The 24858-nt window shown below is 34.6% G+C and overlaps 1 protein-coding gene across 5 annotated transcripts in view; it reads right to left on the reverse strand.

The window, feature by feature from the left end:
- Positions 1-24858, reverse strand: part of LOC145243404 (uncharacterized) — a 302808-nt gene that overhangs the window by 122924 nt on the left and 155026 nt on the right. For 3 of the 5 annotated variants that reach the window (XM_080106258.1, XM_080106257.1, XM_080106256.1), the window contains 7 exons: positions 19004-19162; positions 18411-18724; positions 13767-13975; positions 5370-5486; positions 4172-4313; positions 2441-2579; positions 484-685 (listed from right to left, as the gene is read on the reverse strand). In XM_080106258.1, coding sequence (XP_079962384.1) covers positions 484-685; positions 2441-2579; positions 4172-4313; positions 5370-5486; positions 13767-13975; positions 18411-18724; positions 19004-19162 — 1282 coding nt within the window. The remainder of the gene's footprint in view (positions 1-483; positions 686-2440; positions 2580-4171; positions 4314-5369; positions 5487-13766; positions 13976-18410; positions 18725-19003; positions 19163-24858) is intronic. The other 2 variants (XM_080106260.1, XM_080106259.1) reach the window with 1 other exon arrangement.

Below are 24858 nucleotides of genomic sequence, written 5' to 3' on the forward strand. Positions count from 1 at the left end.
CTTATATATATATATATATATATATATATATATATGTTATATTTCTCTTTGTCTGTCTGTTTATCCATTCTACTTTTTCTCGAGAACTACTGAGCCGATCTAGATGAACTTTTGTATGGAACTTTGTTATGTTAAGATGTAACGAACTAAGTATTATGGTATCTGTTTGATGCACAGTTACCGATTAATAGAGATTAGTATTTAATGCAAAAATGAGCACAAATTCAACCATATTCAACCGTCAATTTGGCATAAAGCACTCATTCTAAGTCAACGGCCTATAACTTTCGTCGATTTTTAATGGGCTAAAAATGTACTATGATATGATCAGTGATTAAAACAAGAAATACCAACAAAACCATAATAAATAATTGAAGCAACAGTAGCAGAAGCAGCAGCTTAACTTATTTATTTTCAATATGGACGCCGAGATAGAACTGATTGAATCGATTTTGTATCACTTCAAAATGCTGTGTATATTACCTGTATGAACTGATACTTTGCTGTTCAGTACTTGAAGGCCTGCTCCAAGAAATAAGGGCACACCCCTTCTTTGAAGACGATTCTTCTTTAATAACAGGCGCTGTCGGTTTGTGGGGACACGTCACTTGGATGGGAACTGATTGCTTACTCTCTCCTAACTTGTCATCAGCAACAGTCACAGCAGTCAGTGTGACACTGATTCCTTTAAAAAAATATATAATAAAACTTGAATCTATTTTTTTTTTTTATGAAACATTAACATTTTGATAATTTTTATACAACATTTATGTATCTTTTAAATGTGACTGTAAAGAAAAGAAAAGAAATCAATTTAAAATAGATCGTAACTTGTGCATTCATTCTTTATGTTAAATTCAATATTTATTAAAAAGTCTAGCAAATAATAGTAAAAACGTTACTTAAAAGCATCAAACAGTAAATGCTCCCAGTGGCGATCTTCCTAACTCATGAAAATAATAATGATGGTAATAATTTATAATAATGGTACTCACTTAGTCAATCACCCCAATGTAAATATTACCATTAAGAATGGACATAGAACAAAAAGCATATGGTGTCTTATCTAATTCTAACCCAGGATTCATTGATATTATTTTAGTCTACACTTTTAGATTAAAAAAATAATGTGTAAATCACAAAGAGATGAAAAAAAAAAAAGAAAGCTAAAAATGTAAAGTGAGATAATTGATATTTTAACCTTTAAGTTACACTAAGAACTAACATCCTTAAATTTTGAGCCTTTTAGGTAATTATTTAAAATTGCCTCCATCGTAATAATCTTCCTGGCTGCAATATTTATTTTGGAAACAAACTGGAATATATATATATATATATATATATATATATGTGTGTGTGTGTGTGTGTGTGTGTGTGTGTGTGTGTGTGTTTTCTTTAGGGCGATAAAAATGTCGCCCAAAAGAAAACACTACAGCTTTATTTTAAAACGTTTATTGAAAAAAATCAATTCAGATAACTTGATTATGTAGTAAACCTGACATCTACTTAATGTAGCCACCTTCAGCCTCAATCACTGTCTCAATATGGGCCCGGAACTGGGAGCATGCCTTTTCTGCAAGCGCTGGCGGGAGCTCGGCGAATACTCGCCAGATGGCCGCAATCAGATTGGCTTTGGTGTTGTGGGGGGGGTTCATGTTGATGATGTTCTTGACGTATAACCAAACGAAGTAGTCCAACGGATTCAGGTCGGGGAAAGAGGAGGGCCAGTGAGAGAAGGGTACATAGTTGTAGCATTCCTTCTGAAGCCAAGCCTGGATCTCTTTGAACTTGTGGGCTGGCGCTGAGTCTTGCTGCTACACTCAGAGTCTGCCAGTGGCCACCTGACTGCACCAGGAGATTACCAGTCTTCAGCACATCCAGGTACACTTGTTGACTTTCAAGCAGACTTTGAAGATGTGAGGTGGCATGATGTGATCCTCACTTGAAACCACACCAAAGATCATAACTGTGGATTGTTCGATGCACTGAACTGTGCCCTTAAGCATTGAATCACCTGGATTTGCATTTTAAGAATGCTGGCAATGGTCCTGCTGTCATAACTTGGATCGGTAGAGAACATGAGTTGAACAGTGGCACATCTCCAATCTCGCTTGTTGAACATTGTGTCACTTTCAGACATGATAGAAGGCTTCTATCACTCTTGTGATTTGTACACCACTGGCCAACTAGTAGTTAGTCTGTAACAAAAAAAGAAACGGTTTTCATCAAACGGAAATGGAATAATGTCGTCTTTTCTATGGCGACAATTTTATCATTACACCCTGTACTTTTTTTTAGTGCAAAAAACATGCTGCAAGAATAAAAAGGAAAAAATTTCTAATCAGAATCAAATATCTATTTGCCAGATGCATTGCTATTTAGGTTCAAGATGGAAAAACCGACAAGATAACTTTATGTATTAAAAGATGATTTCAAATACCTGGTTCTAATTTCTGTATAATCCTTTCTGTTGGATCCTTGAATAATTTTCCTGTGTAGATTGAATCAATGTACAGTTTAAATCCTTTGAGCATTGCCTTCTGATATAAGTTCTCAGACGGTTCAATGCAAAATGACACCTGAAAGGTACAATTATGATGAGAGTTACTTAGGTTGGAATGATTACAAAGAATGGTTTTTCATAAAAATCGCTCCAGATAAGGCATGAAGTCAGTGATGTAAGGAACTCAAAGAAAAAAAGGTAAAAAAACTAAAAAAAGGTAAAAAAAATATCTAATGATGAGTGTTGAATGGATAGCTTTAGATCTAGAAAGCACCAATTTTTATCCCTTTGTCAGAAACATCACTCATGAAATGTGAAGATTAAATGTCAAAATATTCTTATGCTGGATGGGAATGAAATATCAAAAATAAAACAGATCAGGTGGAATATGGTAATGAATGGCATCCTCCAAGTTATAAGACTACAGTTTAGGGGTGACCAAATAAATGTGAAGAGTGGTCATCTTTGTAGGATTTTTTGTACAAATTTTTTGTTCATAACTGCTTATCTAGACCCAACGGCAACTCGAGGATAAAGGTCAATGAGTTTGTCAGATGGACGATGAGAAACACCTTGACTGGAGACAATGGTTGAAATTTCTCCATCGCTTCTCCAACCACATGTGCCTTTTTTGTCTCTGTGACGTCTCTTCATGCAGCCAGCTTGGTCATTTGCATATGTTAGCTATCATACTGCTGCTGCTGCTTCAAAAAGCGATAACGGCTCTGAAACACCTTGATTAGAGACAATGATTGAAAATGGACAAAATTTAAGAGGGATAGAGTTAACAATAATTTATTAATATTCGATTTGAAAACGACCATGTTGTAGTCAGCTGGAAAGCAACCCCATGGCATTGTGTTCCACAGATGGGTAGTTCTTGGAAAGTGGCATCCTGATATTGTTATCCTTCATTATTATGCAAATGTATGGTTTTCTTAAGAAAAAGGTGATACTCATTCTCGTAAAAAGATACTCCTTAAATCAGCTAAATAGATATTTGAGATGAAACACATAAAACTCCTGTAAATTTAACCTTTCCTCTTAATGATATGCATAAAAGATCAATGAAATGTCCATGACTAATATAGAAATTTCATAATAAACTTGTACCGTTATACAGCTTTTTTAACGATTCAAAATAATCTTACATAACATTTTAATGAACCCAACACATTGTAGATGAAAGTCTTGCAAAGAAACATAGGAAAGGAAAAGGAAGGAAATTTGACTCAGCATTTTTTCTTTTTTTTTACAAAAGGCTTTTATTCTTGATATTTCCAACAACGCATTGCTTCTTGTTCTAAACAATTCATTTAGTTTATCTCATCGACCATGTGTTTTTAAGACATTCTCATTACCCATGTATCCCTCGCTGTTACTTTTTGTCCATGTCACAAACACGTGTTTCTCTGTTGCGTCTCTGGCCATATGTGTCTTTTTTGTCTCTGCTTTTTCTTTCCCTTCTCTGTGACGTCACAGATGCAACCGGCTTGGTCATTTACATATGTTAACTGTCATACAGCTGCTGCTGCTGCTGCTGCTGCTGCTGCTGCTGCTGCTGCTGCTGCTAACAGCGATAGTGGTTCTGTTACACTCCTCCATTTCTGCACTTTATTTTGAGAGTAATATTTTTTTATCATAAATATCATAAGTAAATTGACTTACCTGATAAAGGTCAACTTCAAAGGAAGTGAGTTTGGGGGGTCCAGGTGGCCCTTTGACTTTGTACTTCACAACAGATGACTTGCAGGTCATTATTTCTGCATTTGAATGCGCTTGGCACTTGTATGTGCCAATCACCGAGATACTGAAGGCAAAAAATTTTTAAAAATAGATTATAATATACAGAGACAAATGCTGATATGGCACCAGTCATTAGGAAAAACATTCGATTTGACTTCTCTCTAAAAAATTGTTACAAATATTAAGACTATTTGATATCTCTCTCACTTTCTAATTATAAAAATATTAATGAAAAATTAATTACTAAAATAATATAAACTAATAAAATATTACTCAAATCACACACAGATCAGTTTCTCCATGAAAGCCATGCAAATAACATACCACCAATAAAGCATAATTTATAATTTCCCCCATTCTTTATCTGTGTCTAAACGTAGATTCCATGAACAAAGCTTCTTTCTTAGAACTGCACATCTGTGGAACTGTCTTCCGTTTCCCTGCTTTCTAGCTGACTACAATATGGTCATCTTCAAGTCCAATGTAAACAAGTTCTTAATGAGCCATCCCTTTATATAATCCAATTTATCAAATTTCCACTACAATCGATTATTAAGATATTATCCCATTGCCTACTGTACACTCATTAACCCTTATCCTCGAGTGGATCTGGGCCTTGGTAAATGGTGACTTCTTTGTAAAAAAAATGTAGTAAACTTGTAATCTAAGTAGAATGTTACCTAGATGTTTTCTGTCTGTGTGCATCATTCATTTCGTTAAGTTAGAAAAGTAAGAAGTAAATAATTAGCTAAGAGAACAGTAGTCTCTCTCTTCTAAGTTAATTTTCTCTAAATAAAACCTTGAATAAAACTTTCAACAAACGTCTCCTTGTGTCATCTTTCTTCATAAAGAGAAGCTTATTTTTTATAGCAACCACTAGACAAAACAGCAACAATGAAAACTAGTATTGTAAAAACAGTAACTATTTCTCATCTTATCATTAGTATCATCAATGGAAAATTAAGTTTTAAACAAACAAACAAACAAAAAAGATTAAAATAATCGTTTTTGGAATAGAAAAATAGGTTAAGATTTTTACGATTCCGATATCTGGAAAAAGGTTCAATGTTTCTGGTTCCAATTAATTGATTCAACACAAAGTAATAACAATATTGAATACCTGTATGAAGAATTTGGTTTTAATCCTTTGATGGGACATTTTCTTTCCTGCTGGGTATCCCAACAATGCTGAAGTCCTCTCACTTTTTTCTCTCCCAATTCGATGTTACATTCATGTCTAAGAGTAAAAACAAAAACGGAATTTTACTGTGAAACAGGTAAAGAAAGATGGAAATAAATAAATAAAAATAAACTTCTAAACTAATTTCAAGCAAAAATCTTGTTAATAAATAAAAGCAATCAAAATATCATAATACCATGATGATGATCTTTTCAATAATGATAATGTTATGAAATAGAAAAAAGAAAAGAATTGGGATCCGAGTGGGGTGGGCGTAAAAGAACGTTTATTTACCATAAGTTAAAGGCAATGAAGAATACAAATCATATTTTTTATAGGAAGTTCATGATCCAGTGCATTCCGGACACAAAAGCAACAGAATTCTTAAAAATGTAAACTTAACAGATGCATACCAAAAGAATCTATATAATAATAGAATGAGCTAATTTCACGTTCGTACATATACTATCATCTTTAATACCTTTTTAAAAAATGGGATCATCTAAGATACAATAAAAAAAAAAAGTAATTTTTTAAATTTCATCTGGTGTTACTGTTGTGTCGAGATGAAACTCAAACTACAATACACGTTTTTGGTAGCCAATGTGTAGTATCTGTTCTGTTCAAAGATGGTCCAATAATATCGTGGGAGTCTCTATTTGCACCAGACGTTCGCAGAATGGAAATATATCAGAAACTTGTACAAGACTGAAATCTAAACAAAACATTTACAGCAACTCTTTTTAGTGACGTCAGACACAAATAGTTCTTCATACACGGTTAGACACAACTAGGTCTTAAAACACAGCCACATATAATTAGCCCTTCATACACGGCTAGACACAACCAACCCTTCATACCGGGCCAGACACAACTAGCCCTCATACACGACCAGATACAACCCGACTTGAATACACGGCCAAACATAACTAGTCCTTCATATATGACCAAACCTAACTAGCTCTCCATATATGGTCAGATAAATAACTACCCCTTCATACACGAGCAAGCACAACTAGCTCTTCATACTTGGTCAAATATAATTAGCTCTTCATAGACCACCAGACACAACTAGCCCTTCATACAAGACTAAACATAGCTAGCCCTTTATGCATGAACAAACATAAATGGCCCTTCATACATGGCCAGACACAACTAGCTTTTCATACATGGTCAAACATAACTAGCCTTTTATACACAACTAAACATAACTAACCCTTCACACACGGCCAAACATAACTAACCCTTCATACACAGTCAAACATAACTAGCCTTATATATTCTCCCAAACTTTCAAACACAAAAAATTAAATTAAAAAGTACGACTTTCGAATCATAATTAAGAATTCTCCTTAACATAACTCTCCAAAACTCCAAATCTCAAATTGCATAAACAATTCTCCAGAACATGATACAAACTCAATCTTTTCCTTTGCTGAACACTCGATGTGATCTCACCTAGTCACATCAACTTTACTTCCTCACCAAAATAGCATGTAACCTAAATAAAAATTGGCAGCACTCCTTTTAACTGGTGCTGTAATTTACACCACTTAAATGTGTTGTCTCAGCTGTTAAACCCTCGACTCGCAGTACTCCCCAATCCATCCATCTTAACACAGTTATTCATGCAAATTAATGCGCTTTTATATTTTTAAGCAGCATAATCACGTTTGACTGAAGTTAAGCAGCGATGAGCCTGGCCAGTACTAGATGGGTGACCATTTCGGACTTCCAGGTGCTGTATGTGCTCTTCGTTTATCTCAGCATTGTTTCCAGTCGCCCTGGACTTCTCCTTGCCACTGGACTCAAACAGTGCCGATTCAGGAGAAGTGTGGTTGGAGATTGTGCAACTCTTGCCACACAATTACATGTGCAGCTGGCCCTATAGGGGTATCCTTTGTTTCTCGAGACTGAACAGAGGCATCGGGATATTTTTAAACCACAAAAAGTTTTGGAGATGGATTTCCATAACCAGATATATTCCGAGGCTTCATTAACCAAATTATTAGGTTGGTGCAAAAATAATGTCTTTTTGACGTTCAACTATATATATAAAAACGACATTATTTTTGCATCAACCTAATACTTAGATAAGTATTATTTTCAGTTTGAACAAAAGTGGTGCAATAATATTCCTGGGTCTGTGTCATGTTATATGTGCATAGAATAGATATACGGCAGCAATATATAACAGATGAAGGATACAACTGTGGAATTTCTACAGATCCTGCTGGTATCATGTCTTTTGTGGAAACATAATTTGGATCATCAGAGTTGCTTTCTTTTTTTTCCTAATGAAACCATGTTGGTTGGCCTAAATAAAAGTTTTTGTGTAATTGATATAATTCAAATTGAAATGGCTATAACATGTATAAAAACCCTACCATTCACATTTGCGGTGACTTCAATGTCCATAATATGGAATGGCTGACCCACTCAAATAAGAGATGATGAGGGGAGGTTCTGTCATGATTTTGCACTTGCCTATGACCTTACTCAGATTGTTCATGAACCCACCCGTGTGCTCGATACTACTGGTCAGTATGCAAGCCTTCTAAACCTTTTTCTCACAACTTCCCCTGAGCTATGTTCATGTTCCGTTCTGTCTCCCCTGGGATCCTCCGATCACACAGTTGTATCAGTTAAGATAAAAATGAAATTCAATAAGACTTCAGATGTACCTCTCCACTGTACTGTATATCGGTACTCTATGGCTGACTGGGATAGCTTCCGTACATTCATATCTGATCTACGTCTGCATTCCATGTTTAAAAAGGATGTATCCTCTATAGTATCAGACCTGACCGAATGGTTAATTGTAGGCATAGATCGATTCATACCACCCAAAAAATTTCAACAAAAACCTAACAGCCAGCCATGGTTCTCCGCAGAATGTGCCGCTGCCATTGCGCACAGAAATCACTTTTTCCATAGCTACCAACGTAATAGATGTACTGAGACTAAAGCTGCCTTCAGGACTGCCAGCAACCACTGTAAAACAGTAATAAAAAATGCAAGAGAGCTATATGCTCAGTCCGTCAAATCCAAAGTAGCTGAGCAGTGGCTTGGTTTCCACCAGTTTTGGCAAATAGCAAACAGGATCCTGAACAGATGCGTGCGTTCCATCTCAACCATCATCAATGAACCTGAGGTCATCTCATCAGCATCAGACAAGGCCAAACTATTCGCCAAGAATTTTGCAACTAACTCTACCCTCTGTGACAAAGGGCACCAACTCCCCGTAATTCCTCCTACAACAGACAACACCTTATCCAACATTCAAATATTTGTGCACGAGGTCGCCAAACTAATCAAGAATCTTGATTCCAGTAAAGCAACTGGCCCAGACGGCATTCCAATTATAGTGTTGAAAAATCTTCGACCAGAACTTTCCCCCCATACTTACAAAACTGTTTAAGCGTTGCCTTAAGGAGAAGTGCTTTCCAACACCCTGGAAAACCTCGTCAGTATGCCCTGTATTTAAGAACTCAGGTGATAAATCATCCCCCTCTCAGTACAGACCAATAAGTCTCTTGTGTGTCATGAGTAAGTTACTGGAATCCATATTAAATAAAGAAGTAGCCAACCACCTCAGCAGAAATAACCTCCTTTGTGACATGAAATATGGTTTCGGTTCTGCTAGATCTAAAGCTGATGTGCTAACAGTTATATCCCATAGGATTAGTGAATCTCTCGACAAAGGCTTCCTTTCTAGGGCAATTGTCTTGACATATCAAAGGCCTTCAATAAGGTTTGGCATAAGGGCTTACTTCACAAGATTTCCAGTTATGGTATAACTGGAAATGTTTTCTCAATCATTAAATCATTGCTCTCTGATAGGTTCATAATAGTAGTGATTGATGGGCAGAAATCAGAGGTCCACAGTATTAATGCTGGAGTCCCCCAGGGGTCCATCCTAAGCCCAACTCTCTTCCTGATCTACATCAATGATCTCCTAAAACACATGCTTAATTCATTGGTTGACATCTATGCTGATGACATGACCATCTACGGCAACACATCAAAGGCCGTAAATGACAAAGCTCTCTCTGATTCCCTCTCCTCTGATCTTGAGCGCATGGTTCAGTGGGGGAAGAGATGGCTTGTTACTTTTAATGCATCTAAAACCAAGCTCCTAACTTTACATCATCAACGCTCTGTTCCTCATCTAGCATCAATTGAAATGGATGGCTCTCGTCTTGGGGAGGCTTCATGTTTTGACAAGCTCCTGGGTTTGACCTTTACTCCTGATCTGAAATGGAACACGTATATAAAGGCTGTTGCCCGGGCCACTGGGAAAATGGTAGGATCCTTCTACCGCTCCAGAAGATATCGCACTACTGATGAAATTCTCTATCTCTATAAAAGCCAAGTATGTCCAAAGATGGAGTACTGCTGCCACATCTGGACTGGAGCTTCAAAAAACAGCCTATCCTGCCTTGACAAAGTACAAAATAGACTTTGTGGTTTAGTGGGGGATGCTCTCTTCTCTTCCCTGCAACCTCTCTCCCACAGAAGAGATGTTGCGAGCCTGTCTTTGTTTTATCGTTATTTCCATGGCAAGTGCTCGTCTGAGCTCCAATCTCTGATCCCCCTCGCCAATCCTTCATGATAAACACCCGTCTAGCTAAAACCACTGTCAGTAATTTCCCCCACTCTTTATCTGTGCCTAAATCAAAACATAGATTCCATGAACATAGCTTTTTTTCTGAGAAGTGCACGCCTGTAGAATTCTCTTCCGTTTGCCTGTTTCCCACCTGACTTCAACTTGGATGTCTTCACGTCCAACATAAACAAATTCCTGATTAATCGCCCCCTTAAGTAAGACACTTTATCAAATCTCCAATACCAACTATTACTACGATATTATCCCATTGATTATTGTACACAAAATAACCCTTATCCTTGAGTAGCTTACGGGTCTTGATAAGTGGTGATCCCCATGTAAAAAAAAACCCCCAAAAAAAACCACATTACAAACAAATTATACTGGAGTTTTCTAATCCTTGTTTGTATTGCTCATATATATATATATATATATATATATATATATATAGTCTTACAGTCTAAACACCAAATCGAGAGTATTCCCAAGTTTCATGTCTGTATATCAAACATTCAGTGAGGAGTTTAGTAGAAACATTTTGCACACACATAACAAGGTCATTTTTATATATATACTAGCAGGCCGCCTGCCGTTGCCCAGTCGTAAAATATATTTAATAATATCATATTTTAATTCATGCAGAAACTTAGACATGTGTATGCGAGTATTATAGTTTTTCTAAACTGTTCACTTCTTGTAAGCAAAAAAATACTCGAGTTGAGATCAAAACCAAAACCTAAAAACAGGGAGTCAAGTACGATAACTATTAGGCCAGCTTGACACAATCCTTAAAAAAGTGTTTTCAAACCTACTTATTTTTATTATCAGAAATCTGTAATGTGAACGATTCACGCATGCGCATTCGTGAAACAGTTAGCAAACAGATAAAAAATCTATTGACTTCCATGTACCAATTTTTCAATTGTGACCTCTTAGCAGTCTTTTTTCTGGATGAAAAAAGATTAAGTTTTCCACGTGTCTGAATACCCTATATAACAAATTTCAATCCGTAGATCAAAAATTCGTTAAGTACAAAGGTTTAGAAGTATCCTCTCTCACATACACACACACACACACACACACATTCTCACTTTTATAGATATATAGATAAAATAGGATTCGCTCCTAACCATCCTGCACCTACCTTTATAACCTAAAATAAAAGAAAAAAACTATAAATACACCAAGCCTCAAAGAAAAAGAAAAAGAAAACGACAACAACAACAATCGCTCCTGACGACGATCGGATCCACCAATAGAAAGTAGTTGAGAAGAATATGGCTAAACAACAACTTTTGGACGCCATAACATACAACATGCCAGCTGAAATAAAAAAGACCGCTCGGCAAATTGAAAAAAAAAAATCGGAAAAAAGAATAACTCTGTGTGTTCAATCAGACGTGCTTGAATATAGATAAAAGCATGTTCGTGTGCTAGAACGTCTTCATCCTAAATTCTACACAATTACGCACAATGTAGAAACTATGCATAAATAGAATTAAGCGTAATAGTTAAATGAAACCAATCATCTAATAAGAAACCATAAAAAATGAATAATTAATTAATGAAGCTCGTTTTTTTTTAAAGAAATATGCAAGTTAGTTATGAAGTCGCTCGTATATCAATGACCGAGTATATTTAAAAGTTTGTTTTAATAGTTTTTAAATAAAAAAAAGTAAGCTTTAATATCAATGTCAGGATGAGATAAAAAAAAAAAAATCAACTTTGTAGGTAAACCTCTCTTTGTGCCATTTTTTTTCCCTTGTAAACGATCGCGCTTATGGGACACCACTATGTCCTAAACTCTAATAATAAGTGATCAACCCAGTGGATTGTGATCTGCTGATATACGTCTGCAGGAATTAAAATGGAAAATGAAAATTGATTATGAGTTGAATACTTGCTATTAAGTTGGAATTTTCTAATATTTTCCTTTATTCTGTAAAAAAAAAAAAAATCGATTTGTTCTCTTTTCAATTCTGTACAAAATCCACGATTCCGATTCTTCATAAATCTTTAAATATCAAACTGTAGAGTTGTTATTTTTTCCAGCTTACTGCAAAAACGTACGTTAAATGTGCAGATATTTTCTCAAACATACAAACACACTTGTCGGGGTGATCTATAGATTTTAGTTTTACTGATTGTTTAAAATCAATAAATTTCTATTATTACTATCAGCAGTGGAACCTTTTGTTTTAAACAAAATCAAATACAAAATAATAATTAAAGGAATCGTTTTTTTGGCACCGGAAAATAGGCACACATTTTTACAATTCCAATACCCCGCAAAATTCTGATTTTCCTGTTTCCAGATTCCGATTAATAGTCTCAACACTAGTATATATATATATATATATATATATATATATATATATATATATATATATATATATATATATATATATATATATATATATATTCTTATTCCAATTTTGATTAGCTATTACATCATTTGGATCCAAGAAAATATAAAAAATTTAAGGCTTAAGATAAAGGCGTCTTAAGAAGAAATTGCAACTCAGGGAATCCTGTATAATCAGTGTTTAATGACTATGGATAAATTTTAATGCAAATCTGAAATACTTGAATTTTATAAACAGAAGGCTTATATTTTGCCTTCATAGATATTTTAAAATACACAAAAGAAATTGACGTTTGGGTACTATTTATTAATTGATGTGCCATACCTATTGTTAAAATTTCATAAAAATCATAGGTATCTAAATTTTCATGAAGGGCTTCCATACTTATTTTACAAAACTAAAGTAAACTAAATATAGTCCACATTACGACCTCTTGCACTTAGCAGCAATATTTCAAAATTCATAATGATCGGTTAATTAGTTTAGTAGTGAATCCTATGCATAAAAATATATAAGTATATCTAACTTTATATAAACAGAGATAAAGGATGTCATAAAACAATGCAAATGTAAAATGAATGAAAATTGTAATTTCTGGTATTTGTAAATTTTTACATTAGGTCCATCTCCACAATTTTCTTTAAAATGACGACTTTTAATGGTTTTCGACAATGCTGAATAAGAAAATCTCATTTAAATTTTGCAACCGACACTGCCACCTAGTGGAAACAAATCCATTTTTCTGCGACTGACTCTGCCCCCTCCCAATTTTTTTTTTAATAGTATTTACGGATGGGTATGCTGACAACGAATATCACAGTTAAATTTGGGGCAAATATTTTGCATACTCTCCAAGTGGGGCGTTTATTCTGAAAGCCGTTTTTAACATGTGGAGGTTGGGAGTGTATATTCCAAAAGCTGTTCTTATCATGGGAAGTTGAGGGTGTTTATTCCGAGAGCTGTTCTTAACATGGGGAGGTTGGGGGTGTTTATTCCAAAAACCGTTCTTAACATGAAATTACTCAAAGAAGTGGAAAATGTTTTGTTTTACACGCGTGCACAGTACTAATTTCTCGGTTGTGGAAAAAAAAAAAAAAACAAGTTGATTTGTTTCCGCTAGGTGGCAGTGTCGGTCGCACAGAAGTAGATTTGTTTACCGCGGGTGTACAACATGGCGGCCAGTGAATTACAGTGTATAGTACAGGTCTTTATATCCCGAAAACTACTTGTCTCTGCAAAATTTAAATGAGCTTTTCTTATTCAGCATAGTCGAAAACCTATGAAAGTCGTTATTTTAAAGAAAATTGTGGAGGTGGACCTAATGTAAAAAAATATCCTGATATTTTTTTTTAGTTATCTCACCTTTTATTACTGTTGATTGTCGGCTCAAATTCTGTCCCTGATATATTCACTGTGTAATTTTCAAGTTCGTAAGCAGCATCCAAAGCGGGAGATTCTTCCCAAAACAAATGCAAAATGTGTTCTTGACTTTCATCCTCAATGCGTAATAAAATGTTGAACTCTTTTGTTTCTTTCACTAACGATGACTGAAAAAATAGTTTTAGATCAATCTGAAGTATTATTCTTTTGCGGACATTTTGAAAAAAAATTAAAGTTATCATTTGATTATGCAAATCATAATAAACATTTTATTAATAAGAAAATTAGTTGTTTTACCTTTCACATCCATCATTTTTTTTTTTTTTTCAATTTTATTATCATCTTGTTTTTGCTGGAGATGGGGTATTCTACTAGATGTCAGGCATTCACTCACTATCTCAAAATTTTTTTTAATCCACTATCTCAAACATTTTTTTTAATCCACTATCTCAAACATTTTTTCACCCACTATCTCAAACATTTTTTTTTTTTTCAATTTTCTTATCATCTTGTTTTTGATGAAGATTGGGCATCCTGCCAAATGCCAGACATTCACCCACTATTTCATACATATCAACTGAGAAATCTTTTTAAGATTTTAACTGTCCCTTTAAGTGCAAGTGTTTGAATCTCTCTTGGTTCACTGGATATATTCACGAGTTATTTTTTAAAAATTCTTTTTCATAAGTTCAGTTTGCTCTATAATTACTGGAATGATGGAGATCTTCCTAAGATTCTAGTTTTTCTTTTCACATCATACATAAGACCTTGGTTTTTCCTCATCTTTTTCCTCTCAGCTCTGTTTAACCCAGCATCATTGAGGACACTATATTTATCCTGTCCGACTGTCACACAAATAAAAGGTTAATTATCGACGTCTTGATCAATAAACCAGAATAAATACCGACTGTATACACAGACATGAGAGAAGTATATAGACACTCCACTAAAAATAATCTATACACGTTTAAATTTTGAAATGTCATTTTCTTCTGTGTTGCCAGGCTTGTTATAGGATCACCTTGCAAATAGTATATCCAAGAATTTAACTTGAAAACGATCATGTTACAGTCAGCTGGGAAACAGTCTTCTAATATTGTGCACTTCCTGTTCTTGGAAAGAAACTTTGCTCATGGAAGTTTCGTTTAGCTTCATATATGCAGAACAAGAAAGGAAAATTGTTTATAGTGGTTGTAACTAGATGAGGAGTCTTTACTGTGAATATTGTACTGGAGGTGGGGATCCACTGATTGAAACTCAGTCGAGCACCTACCATGGAAATAAATACAGAGTAGAGAAAGGCTAGTAATGTCTCTTCGGTGAGAAAGAGGCTGCATGGAAGAAAAGGAGGTCATCCCTACCGTTATATAATGGTGGGACCCTATATTAGCAGACTAGCAGTTTTAGCTTATACATAGATATAGATTTCAGTAACAGGTACTATTTTTTAGCTTGAGAGTCGATGAGTTCAAAACCTGTTGAACACAGCTGTAGATGACTGATTAACAAAAAAAGAGTAACTATTCATGTCCGGAAGGTTAATGAGTGCAGCCATCTGCAGTAGGGCTTCGGTTTTTGGGGACGTGATTTGACAAAATTTATGAGATCACGTTTGGGAGTGAGATTTGAACAAGAGTTTTACAGTTGTTCCTGGAAGCAACAAAAACGCTTGTCAGAATTGCTCTTGGAGGCGGAAAGACAGTACACATATCTTAGGATGTAGCCAGCGAGCTCAAGACCCGACCCCCACCTCTTGTTAAGATGAAGGGCTAGCGAAGAATTAGCGATGCATTTTCAGACAGCTGCATGAGATTGAATAAATTAATCTGTATCAAGAAACACAGAAACTTAGCATTCCATTATTACTGTGTTACGAAAAAGATTCCATTTACAGAGAGTGAATCGGTAGAAAAACAGTGGTGGAGTCGCAAGTCTACTCGACTGACGCACGGCCGCGTAAGAAAAAGAAAAGACGGAACAAAAAATATGTAGCCCCCCCCCACCTCCACACACATTTTATAGTTGCTTGAACGAATAAATAACACAGGGGTTCAAAAAGTGTAGAACCCCAATTTATGTAAGAACACATAATGTAATATGAAATGAAATGAAGTAAATAGGTTTAACAGAAGTAATAACTACACCCCCTCCCCCAACATAACGCTACACGACTAGATGATATGCTAATAGAGTGATATATTTTGGAACAAGTTGCCAGATCCAATTAAAAACAGCAATAAAGTAGAAAATATTTGAAAATGAAGTTAGCTCTCTTGTTTAATTAGGATTATAGTTAATATTGTCTGCTGGTCTTGACTTCCGGTTTCCGTCCTGCCGACGAAACAACGGTGACAAGCAAGATATTGTCCATTCTCATTAATAACTATCTTTCTTTGAGATAACGTGACAACCCTTCCCCATTTCCCAATGTTAAGAATAGCTTTCTGGTCCGCTTGACCATGTCTACTTATCCAGCCAAATAAACAGCAAAAACCGAAAGTCAATCTTAAACTGGAATCATCGGAGTACGTTAAGAAAATTTAGATAAATTTAATTTTTTACAACAAATGCATTTATTAAAGAATGTTCGCATTGCAGATGTCCATTGAAATTTATAAGTTACAAATGAAAATTGCCGAAGCATCAAGCTTATCATTTTTTAGAACTTGTTTAATGATAAAATCAATTATGATTTATTTTTAAAAAACAGTAATTAATGTTTTAAATTTTTTGAGATACGGATTGATAATTTGTATTATTTGGATTACTTTCTCATCTTGGATGTTCTTCTCACAACGTTTTGGCAAATATGATATCTGATCTTTTTTCAGGTGCATTTTCAATGATCTGTGGCGCAACGGATAAAAGTGTTAAGTAGAACAAGTAACAGTCCTCAGTAAATGTGATACTAAGAAAACAATTATGAATTTCTTAAAACTTCTACCCAGTCATGGCTAACAGAACAAGAGCAAGCTAGCCCATGGCTTAAAGTATTCCGTTTGAGATTCCATATAGAGTCCCAAATTCATTATGCGATTTTCGAGTTTGACAAGATGCACCTGAAGAAAGTCGGCTAAAATATTGTAAGAATAACACCTAAGCTGAAAACAGTGATCTGAATAATCCAAATAATATAAAGAAAAATGATTTTAGCAATTATAATAAATCTTCCAAAAAATACATATTTTCATTGACATTTAAATAAACTGGAATAATTAGACATGTGATAATATGGAATTTCCCCCTCCCCAGAGTATTAGGAAGTGATTTATACAAAAAAGAAAAAAGTTGTAAGTAAAAGAAACAAAAACCTACAACAATGATCCGAAATGATTCACCAAGAGACACAAAGATGGTTGAAAATGGGATGAGTGGTCAGCTGGGAGTAGCCGAGAGGGTGAGTCATTTTCTGCTTATCGGTCACTCTTAAACAAAAGACTGGACATAAGATTTCTGATTTGGAGTAAATGAATTTAGGAATCAGAAATAGTTTGAGAGAGTTTTGGGTTTACAGCAGTTTGCAGGCTTAGAGCTGATCGGGGAAAGTTTTAGCAAGATGAGCTGATAAATAATAGTGACGGCTTTGACAGCTATATTATTTCGATTGGGTCTTAGTTGATACACAGAAACTTAACCAAGATGGGGATGTTAATGTTTGGAGTGTCCTTTATCTCTCTCTCTCTCTCTCTCTCTCTCACACACACACACACACACACACACACACACACACACACACACACACACACACACACACACACACACACACAGAGGACACGACTGATTTATTTTGTTGTATTTTCTCTTGTGAGACTGCATTGTTTTATTTTTTTATACTTTTATACTTATACCAGTGTTCACACCCCTGGTGATCGCGAAGGCGACATGGCCAGAAGGACAAGAATAAGAGAAGATGAAGATGAATAGAAAACCATGGCAAATGATGTTGGGGTTAGCAGTGGTTGTTGAAAAGAACAGCATGCATCTACACTTGTTTCCCTCTGGCAAATTGGCATTTGAAGTTAAAGCTAAAAAATAAAATTATATCTTTTAAGACTTAGATGTATATATATATTATGTATATAGTTTCTTTAAGACTTAAGCAAAAATTGTGTTCTTTTTTTTAATGAGCATTTTTAGGGTTTTTTTTATAGATATAAAAAAAGATTGTGTTCTTTTTTTTTAATGAGCATTTTTAGTTTTTTTTATAGATATAAAAAAATGTTGTGTTCTTTTTTTTTAATGAGCATTTTTAGGGTTTTTTTTATAAATATCAAAAAAAAATTGTGTTCTATTTTAAATGAGCATTTTTAAGTTTTTTTTTATAGATATCAAAAAAAATTGTGTTCTTTTTTTTAATGAGCATTTTTAGGATTTTTTTATAGATATCAAAAAAAATTGTTCTTTTTTTTAATGAGCATTTTTAGGGTTTTTTTTATAGATATCAAAAAAAAATTGTGTTCTTTTTTTTTTAATGAGCATTTTTAGGTTTTTTTTTATAGATATCAAAAAAAAATTGTGTTCCTTTTTTTAATGAGCATTTTTAGAGTTTTTTATAGATATATAAAAAAAAATTATTACCAAGCAAAAACAAATGGGAATAAATTTAATGAATTTCAAGAAATCTACCTGCTTTACATTCTCTTTCTTTGGCATGGATGGAATTTGTGATAAGTTTTCTTCTGTTTTCTGTGAATGGAGTGACGTGACTCCAGGAAAATCAGATTGTAACTTGTCCATATTATGAGTTTTGTCTAAAGAAAGTTCTTCATCATTATCATCTTCTTCTGTTTCTTCTTCTTCCTCTTCTTCATCGTCTTCTTCTTCATCATCATCATCGTCATCATCTTCTTCATCCGTTTCTGTTTCTTCTTCGTCATCTTCCTCCGTTTCTGTTTCTTCTTCCTCCTCATCTTCTTCTGTTTCTTCTATTTTCTTATTGTCTGGACAAGAAATTAACGAGGACATGTTATCTTTAACGATCTTTATATTTAGCATCGGTTTGTCAAATGCATTGCTATTTAGGTCTGACTTGGGAAATCCGACCGGCTTAATTTCTTTTTAAATTACAGAAGTATAGAAGGTATTTTCAATGAAAAAGGAAAAATTATTAGTTATGCAATTTAAATGATTTATTAGTTACATTAGTTTTTAATGAGGAGAAAATAAATCTAATGTTTCCAATAGTGTCGTAGTAAAAAAATATAAAATAAAATAAATACCGTAAGGTGGAAACGGCGAGTCATCAATGACCGTGATGTATTCCATGTAGTCTTCTTTTGGGTATGGTCCTTTCGCAAGAGGAGACAACTCAAAATCTTTCGTAAGGAGAGGAAGTTTCACTTCAAGTACGTTAGTTTTTCGTGTCGCTTGAACAGGATCTGTAAAAAAGACCATGAAAAAAAGGGGAAAATTTATTTGATTTTGCTTTTAAATGGTGTTTTCTTTTTTTTTATTTTTTTTTTTATCTCTCTCCCATCACGGTAAAGATGTGACACAAAGTCGGAAAGAAGGTATTGAAATATCAATGACCAAGAGGTTGAGAACTCTGGACTACAAAATATGCCTGAGCAGCCCTGTCATGTTGTGAGAAGATAGACCTCCTAGAACAGTACAGAATCATACTTCAGTCCAACAGAGCAAGGCCATAAAATGTCAAAGCGCCCCACCCTCTATTGGACTGATTGTTGAGAACGTATTTTCGATGGCATTTAAATATTATCGAATAATGCATAATAGTGCATAATTAAACATTTTACTTAGAAAAACATGAATTGATTTGAACAAACATCTAAATATTTATATAATTGTTAAGTTTGCAGGTTGAAACAAGTAACGTAGAAAGCAATACAAATGATGACTCAACAAACAAAGGTAGATCAAATAAGAAGTGTATTAGGAAAAGGTATATTTACAGGATATTTACATAATGGTGTCAAATAAGAGAGTCTTTGCTGGAGAAACATATCTGCTCTCGGCAGCCTTCGGTGGCTTCTGGTGAACACACACTCAGACTAACTGAGTCTTCCTATTTATGTGTAATTACTATCCACATATGCAAATGAATGTGTGCCACCACAACAATAATAAAGTATTGAAAGATCAAATTTGCTTAAGTCTTTTTGTAATTTTACTATAAAACCATATTTATTGTGCTGTGAACTTCTTCCATTCCTGCAAACTGCTTACTAAGATTAGTCGCTTTGGAATTAACATTTCTGCTAAGAAGCCTTACATGGTATACAGGTTCAAAGAGGTAAGCTCTCTAATTATTTTAAAATTTTCGTCAACAAAACAAAAGTTTAAGACTCATTTGCTAGAACAACTTTAAGGTTTTGCATACGATGACCTTGCATAATACAATAAGTCATCAACGATTATCAACTCGCTAGACTTTTATTCCACGAGAAAAGGGCAAAAGTTATAGCCTGTTTACTTAGAATGAGTGTTTTATGCCAAGTTGATGGTTGAATATTGTTCAATTTGTGCTCATTTTTGCATTGAATTAATCTCTAACTGTGCATTGAAGGATATCATAATATTTAGTTCGCTGCACCTTATCATAATAACAGTCCATACAAAATTTCAGCCAGATCGGCCCAGTAGTTTAGTAAATTTAAATGTAATTTTTAAACTATTCGCCAGAAAGAAAACAAACCTTTTTTGTGCCAGGCCAAAAAAAAAAAAGAAAAAAGGCACGTTGGTTCTTCTTCCACTGCTCGATCCAGATTTAGTTTCACTCCCAAGTTACAATTTTCACTTTTTTTGAAACAAGGCTGCATATACCTATATTACATTTCTCTTAGCCAATCTGTCTGTCTATTCCACTTCTCGAGACTACTTGGTCGATCTGGTTGAAATTTTGTATGGAGCTTTATTATAATAAGGTTCAACGGACTAAGTATTATGATATCCGTTTGATGTACAGTTAGGGGTTAATAGAAATTAATTGGGATTAGTATTTAATGCAAGATTGGTATTGATTTAAACCAGTTGACAAAACTTAAGAAATGTTATACACTGTTGTTCTACAACAATAAATGGAATGTTTTATTTATTTATTTATTTATTTATTTATTTGTGGACTGTTATCCTCATCTTTATAGTTGTTGTTACACAACGTTTCGGCCAACTATTCCTCTGGTCTTCATCAGGTTGTTAACTGCAACGGGATAGAAATGCTGAATCTTCAGTAATTACTGCCTTCCATAGTTGTTGTCATCTCACCACGTGTTGGGCCAACTAATCTGACCAGCTTTGGGTAGGATTGAAACCGCTATCATCTGACAATGCTCACTTGGAACTGTAGAGATTCAATGTCTCTATGCATTGCGCCACAGGCCCCGAAGGGCGATCAAGGTTGGATTTTTTGGTCTTATAAAGCCAAGTTTTTTTGTTATCTGATCTTCCATTGTCAGGTCCCTGCTGAATGGTATATATTATTTAATTATTGGGATTTTTAGTAATTTGTATATTTTTATTTATTTATTTGCAGACTATTATTCTCATCTTTTATAGTTGTTGCTACAACTTGATGAAGGCCAGAGAAATCATTGCCCGAAACGTCGTGAAACAACAACTATAAAAGATGAGGATAACAGTCTGCAAATAAGTAAATAAAAATATACAAATTACTCATCTCAAAAGAATTCCAATAATTAAATAAAATGTAAAACATTTTCATGATTGAAAAAATTTTTTATATTTTTATCTCTTGTATAAAAATGTTTTCTTGTAAAATTTCGTTTTTCTCAAATTTTCAAAAAAAAAGTCCTTTTATGTCTAAGTTAGCACTTGCTAACTTTTTTTTTTTTTACACGGTGGTCACCACTTATCAAAACCCGGAAGCCACTCAGGGATAAGGGTTATTAACTGGGCAGCTTTGGGTAGGCTTGAAACCGCTATCATCAGACAATGCTCACTTGGAACTGTAGAGATTCAATGTCTCTATGCATTGCGCTACAGGCCCCGAAGGGCGATCAAGGTTGGATTTTTTGGTCTTATAAAGCCAAGTTTTTTATTATCTGATCTTCCATTGTCAGGTCCGTACTGAATGGTATATATTATTTAATTATTGGTTCCAGGTGAGCATTGTCTGAAGATAGTGGTTTCAATCCTATCCAAATCCGGCCAGAGGATTATTTGGCCAAAAACGTGGTGAGACGACAACAACTATGGAAGGCAGTAATTACAGTTGAGAGATTTAGCATTCCTGTCCCGTCATGGTTAGCAATCTGATGAAGGCCAGAGGAATAGTTGGCCGAAACGTTGTTAAATAACAACTATAAAAGATGAGGATAACAGTACACAAATAAATAAGTAAAATATACAAATTACTCATCTCAAAAGAATTCCAATAATTAAATAAATTAAAAGTTGTCATAAATTATCACAACTTTTGATTTAATTGATTACATTCGTTTTTGTGAGAGTCAGGGATATCGAGTGATGTGCTTTGCCTCCATTATTAGGCATTACAGGCCTTTTCAGAAGTCAGCTCATTTTGAAGGATAAGTTCAAGGATAAGTTAGATCAGATACACATGAATGAAAGGGTTAATCGATTAACACATTAAGAAGATCATCATCAAATGGTGTCCTGCCTGGGACATGTATTGACGGCTATGGCTTGTCATCTATCTCTCTCCCTTAAGGCATTCATGAATTCATTGTTGCTCATCATTTTTGATGTTGCCCAGGTATTCAAACTGTCAACGTATGTTTCTCACTGTCGTCCTCTGCTTCTTCTACCCGCGATCTTTCCTGTTATACTAATCTGCTCGATTCTGCTTTTTCTGTAAACATGGTCCATGAACCTTATTTGTCTTTTTCGTACTGTTCTTATTAAAGACCTTTTCTGTGTTTGCCATTTCTAACACCTCTTGGTTTGTTTTCTTTTCTGTCCAGGATATCTTGAAAATTCTCCTCAGGAACCAAATTTCAATTGTCTCAAGTTTCTTCCTCGTGCTGTTGGTGATTGTCCAGCACTGACAACCGCATAATAGAACAGACCATACATGCGTTCGGAGTATTCTGAAATTGGTGTCTATTTTAATGTTTCTGTTGGTCATGATTGCTGACAATCTCTTGAAGGCGACTTTAGAAAATAGTAAATAAAAAAAAGTAACAACTTCAACATTACTTAGAAATTACTTGTCAAAATAAGCAGGGATATTTAAAAGCTGTTTGTTAGTCATTTTAGTAAATGAGGTTACATTTGTGAATTATAATCATTGTTAAAAAGGTTTTTAAGTAACCGTTGGTCATTAGTATTCTCTTTTTTTTTTTTTTACTTTGTTTCACCCCAAGCAAGGCTTATTGTTAAACAGCAAGATGTTTGTTCACACTGCATTTAAATTTATGTACATTCTTATGATCGGGGAAACAGAGAGTAGAGAGGGAATTCCAAAGACATTCAGCCCAAGATTAAAAAAAAAAAGAAAAGCTATTTGAGTAGAAAAATTTTCCAGCATCCAGTGATCTCTACATTGAAGGAGTTTGATTTTGCTGCTAGATGGGTGGATCGGGGGTATTTTTTATTGAGAATGGGGTAGATGTTCATCAAGTTCATCGGGGCACATTCTATGGAAATAATTGTAATTATAGCGCATGGATGCAGCAACACTGCAGCGATGTGATAGGAACTGGAGCTTGGCAGACAGTGCAGGACCTATGAGATTAGAGCTTTTTTGCACCCTGTCCAAGAAGGAAAGACTAGTGGTTGGTGCACCAACCCTAATGAGGCAATAATACTCCATGGAAGAGTAAATGGTGGCTTTATAGAGATATAAGATACTAGCAGGTGTGATAAGATTTTCAGATGTTGACTAATCAAGAGCAGTAAAGTAAAAAGAACATTTTGAAGAATAAGTTGACTCTATCGCGATGAACTCATCAGATTTGTCTGTACATATACCCGCATAGTCTAAAATAACGAAACAAGCGGAAATGAAATCTGTCATTTAGTTAGATGGAAGCATAAGATTACGTGGAGAAACGTTCAGCTCCTTCAATGTAAATACACCCAACCCATCCAAGAAGCAACAAAATCCCATTTCCCTTCAATGTAGTGGTCCTTGGATGCTGGAAGATTTGTTATTCTAATAGTTTCTTTCCTTGGACTAGTTACCTTTGGAATTCCTTCCCTGTTCCCCCGTTTTCCAGAGCGTGCCAACATGTAGAAATTTAAATGTAATATAAAATATAAGCAGACATCTTGATCCACAACTTCCCAGACATGTTTCTCCCCTAGAAATCTGGTCCCTATCACAGTAGCTCCCTTACAATTCTGTGATAATATGCCTTGTTTGAAGTGAGCAAAAATTACAAAAAAGAAAAAAAAAGGTTAATCAAAGTACTGCATCTTCGTTGCATCATCTACCGTTAGTAGGGAACACATTTCATATCTATAATGCTTAGGTTAAAATTTCCGGGTATATATCACAATTATTTGTTATGTGCTTGCAAAGAGAGTCACAAGTTGTCTTCCTTTAGCAATGTTGATCGTGCGCCGTGCTTGATGACATAGAAAAGGAAAATTTCAACAGAAACTAGATTAAGCAAAAATGGAAAATTTCCATTAGAAGTTAAGATTATGGATTTTAAGTTTATGTGTTAAAGAAATGATGTCACAAATAGGTAAAATAAGTGAGTCTGATCTTTCTCAGGACTCTTGTCTGTCAACCAGGCCAGATATCTTTCAGATCCCCCCCCCTTCATTCCTCTCTCAGGGAGCAGAATAGAAGAAGCCTGATACTATGCAATTGTTGATGCATGTGATAATAAAAATGTACTGCTAAAAAGGAAAAAAAAAAGAGATAATATATAAAAGAATAAATTGGAAACTCTGAGCAAAATAATGTTGTTGGTGTTTTTAATTGCTTCAACTATTGCATAATGAAGAAGAAGGGGAAAAAAATGAACACATCATCATGACTACGATTACCAACATGTGAACACGTCTTCAGCTGTTTTTTATGATGATGATGAGCTATTTGTTGAAATTGAAATAATTCTCGATTATGATGTAACAATACTTTTTTGTATTGGCTTTTGGTTTTCTTACCCAAAATTACTGT

The sequence above is a fragment of the Euprymna scolopes genome, chromosome 22 (genome assembly GCF_053919585.1).
Source record: "Euprymna scolopes isolate OS-2025 chromosome 22, ASM5391958v1, whole genome shotgun sequence".
Lineage (NCBI taxonomy): Eukaryota > Metazoa > Mollusca > Cephalopoda > Sepiida > Sepiolidae > Euprymna > Euprymna scolopes.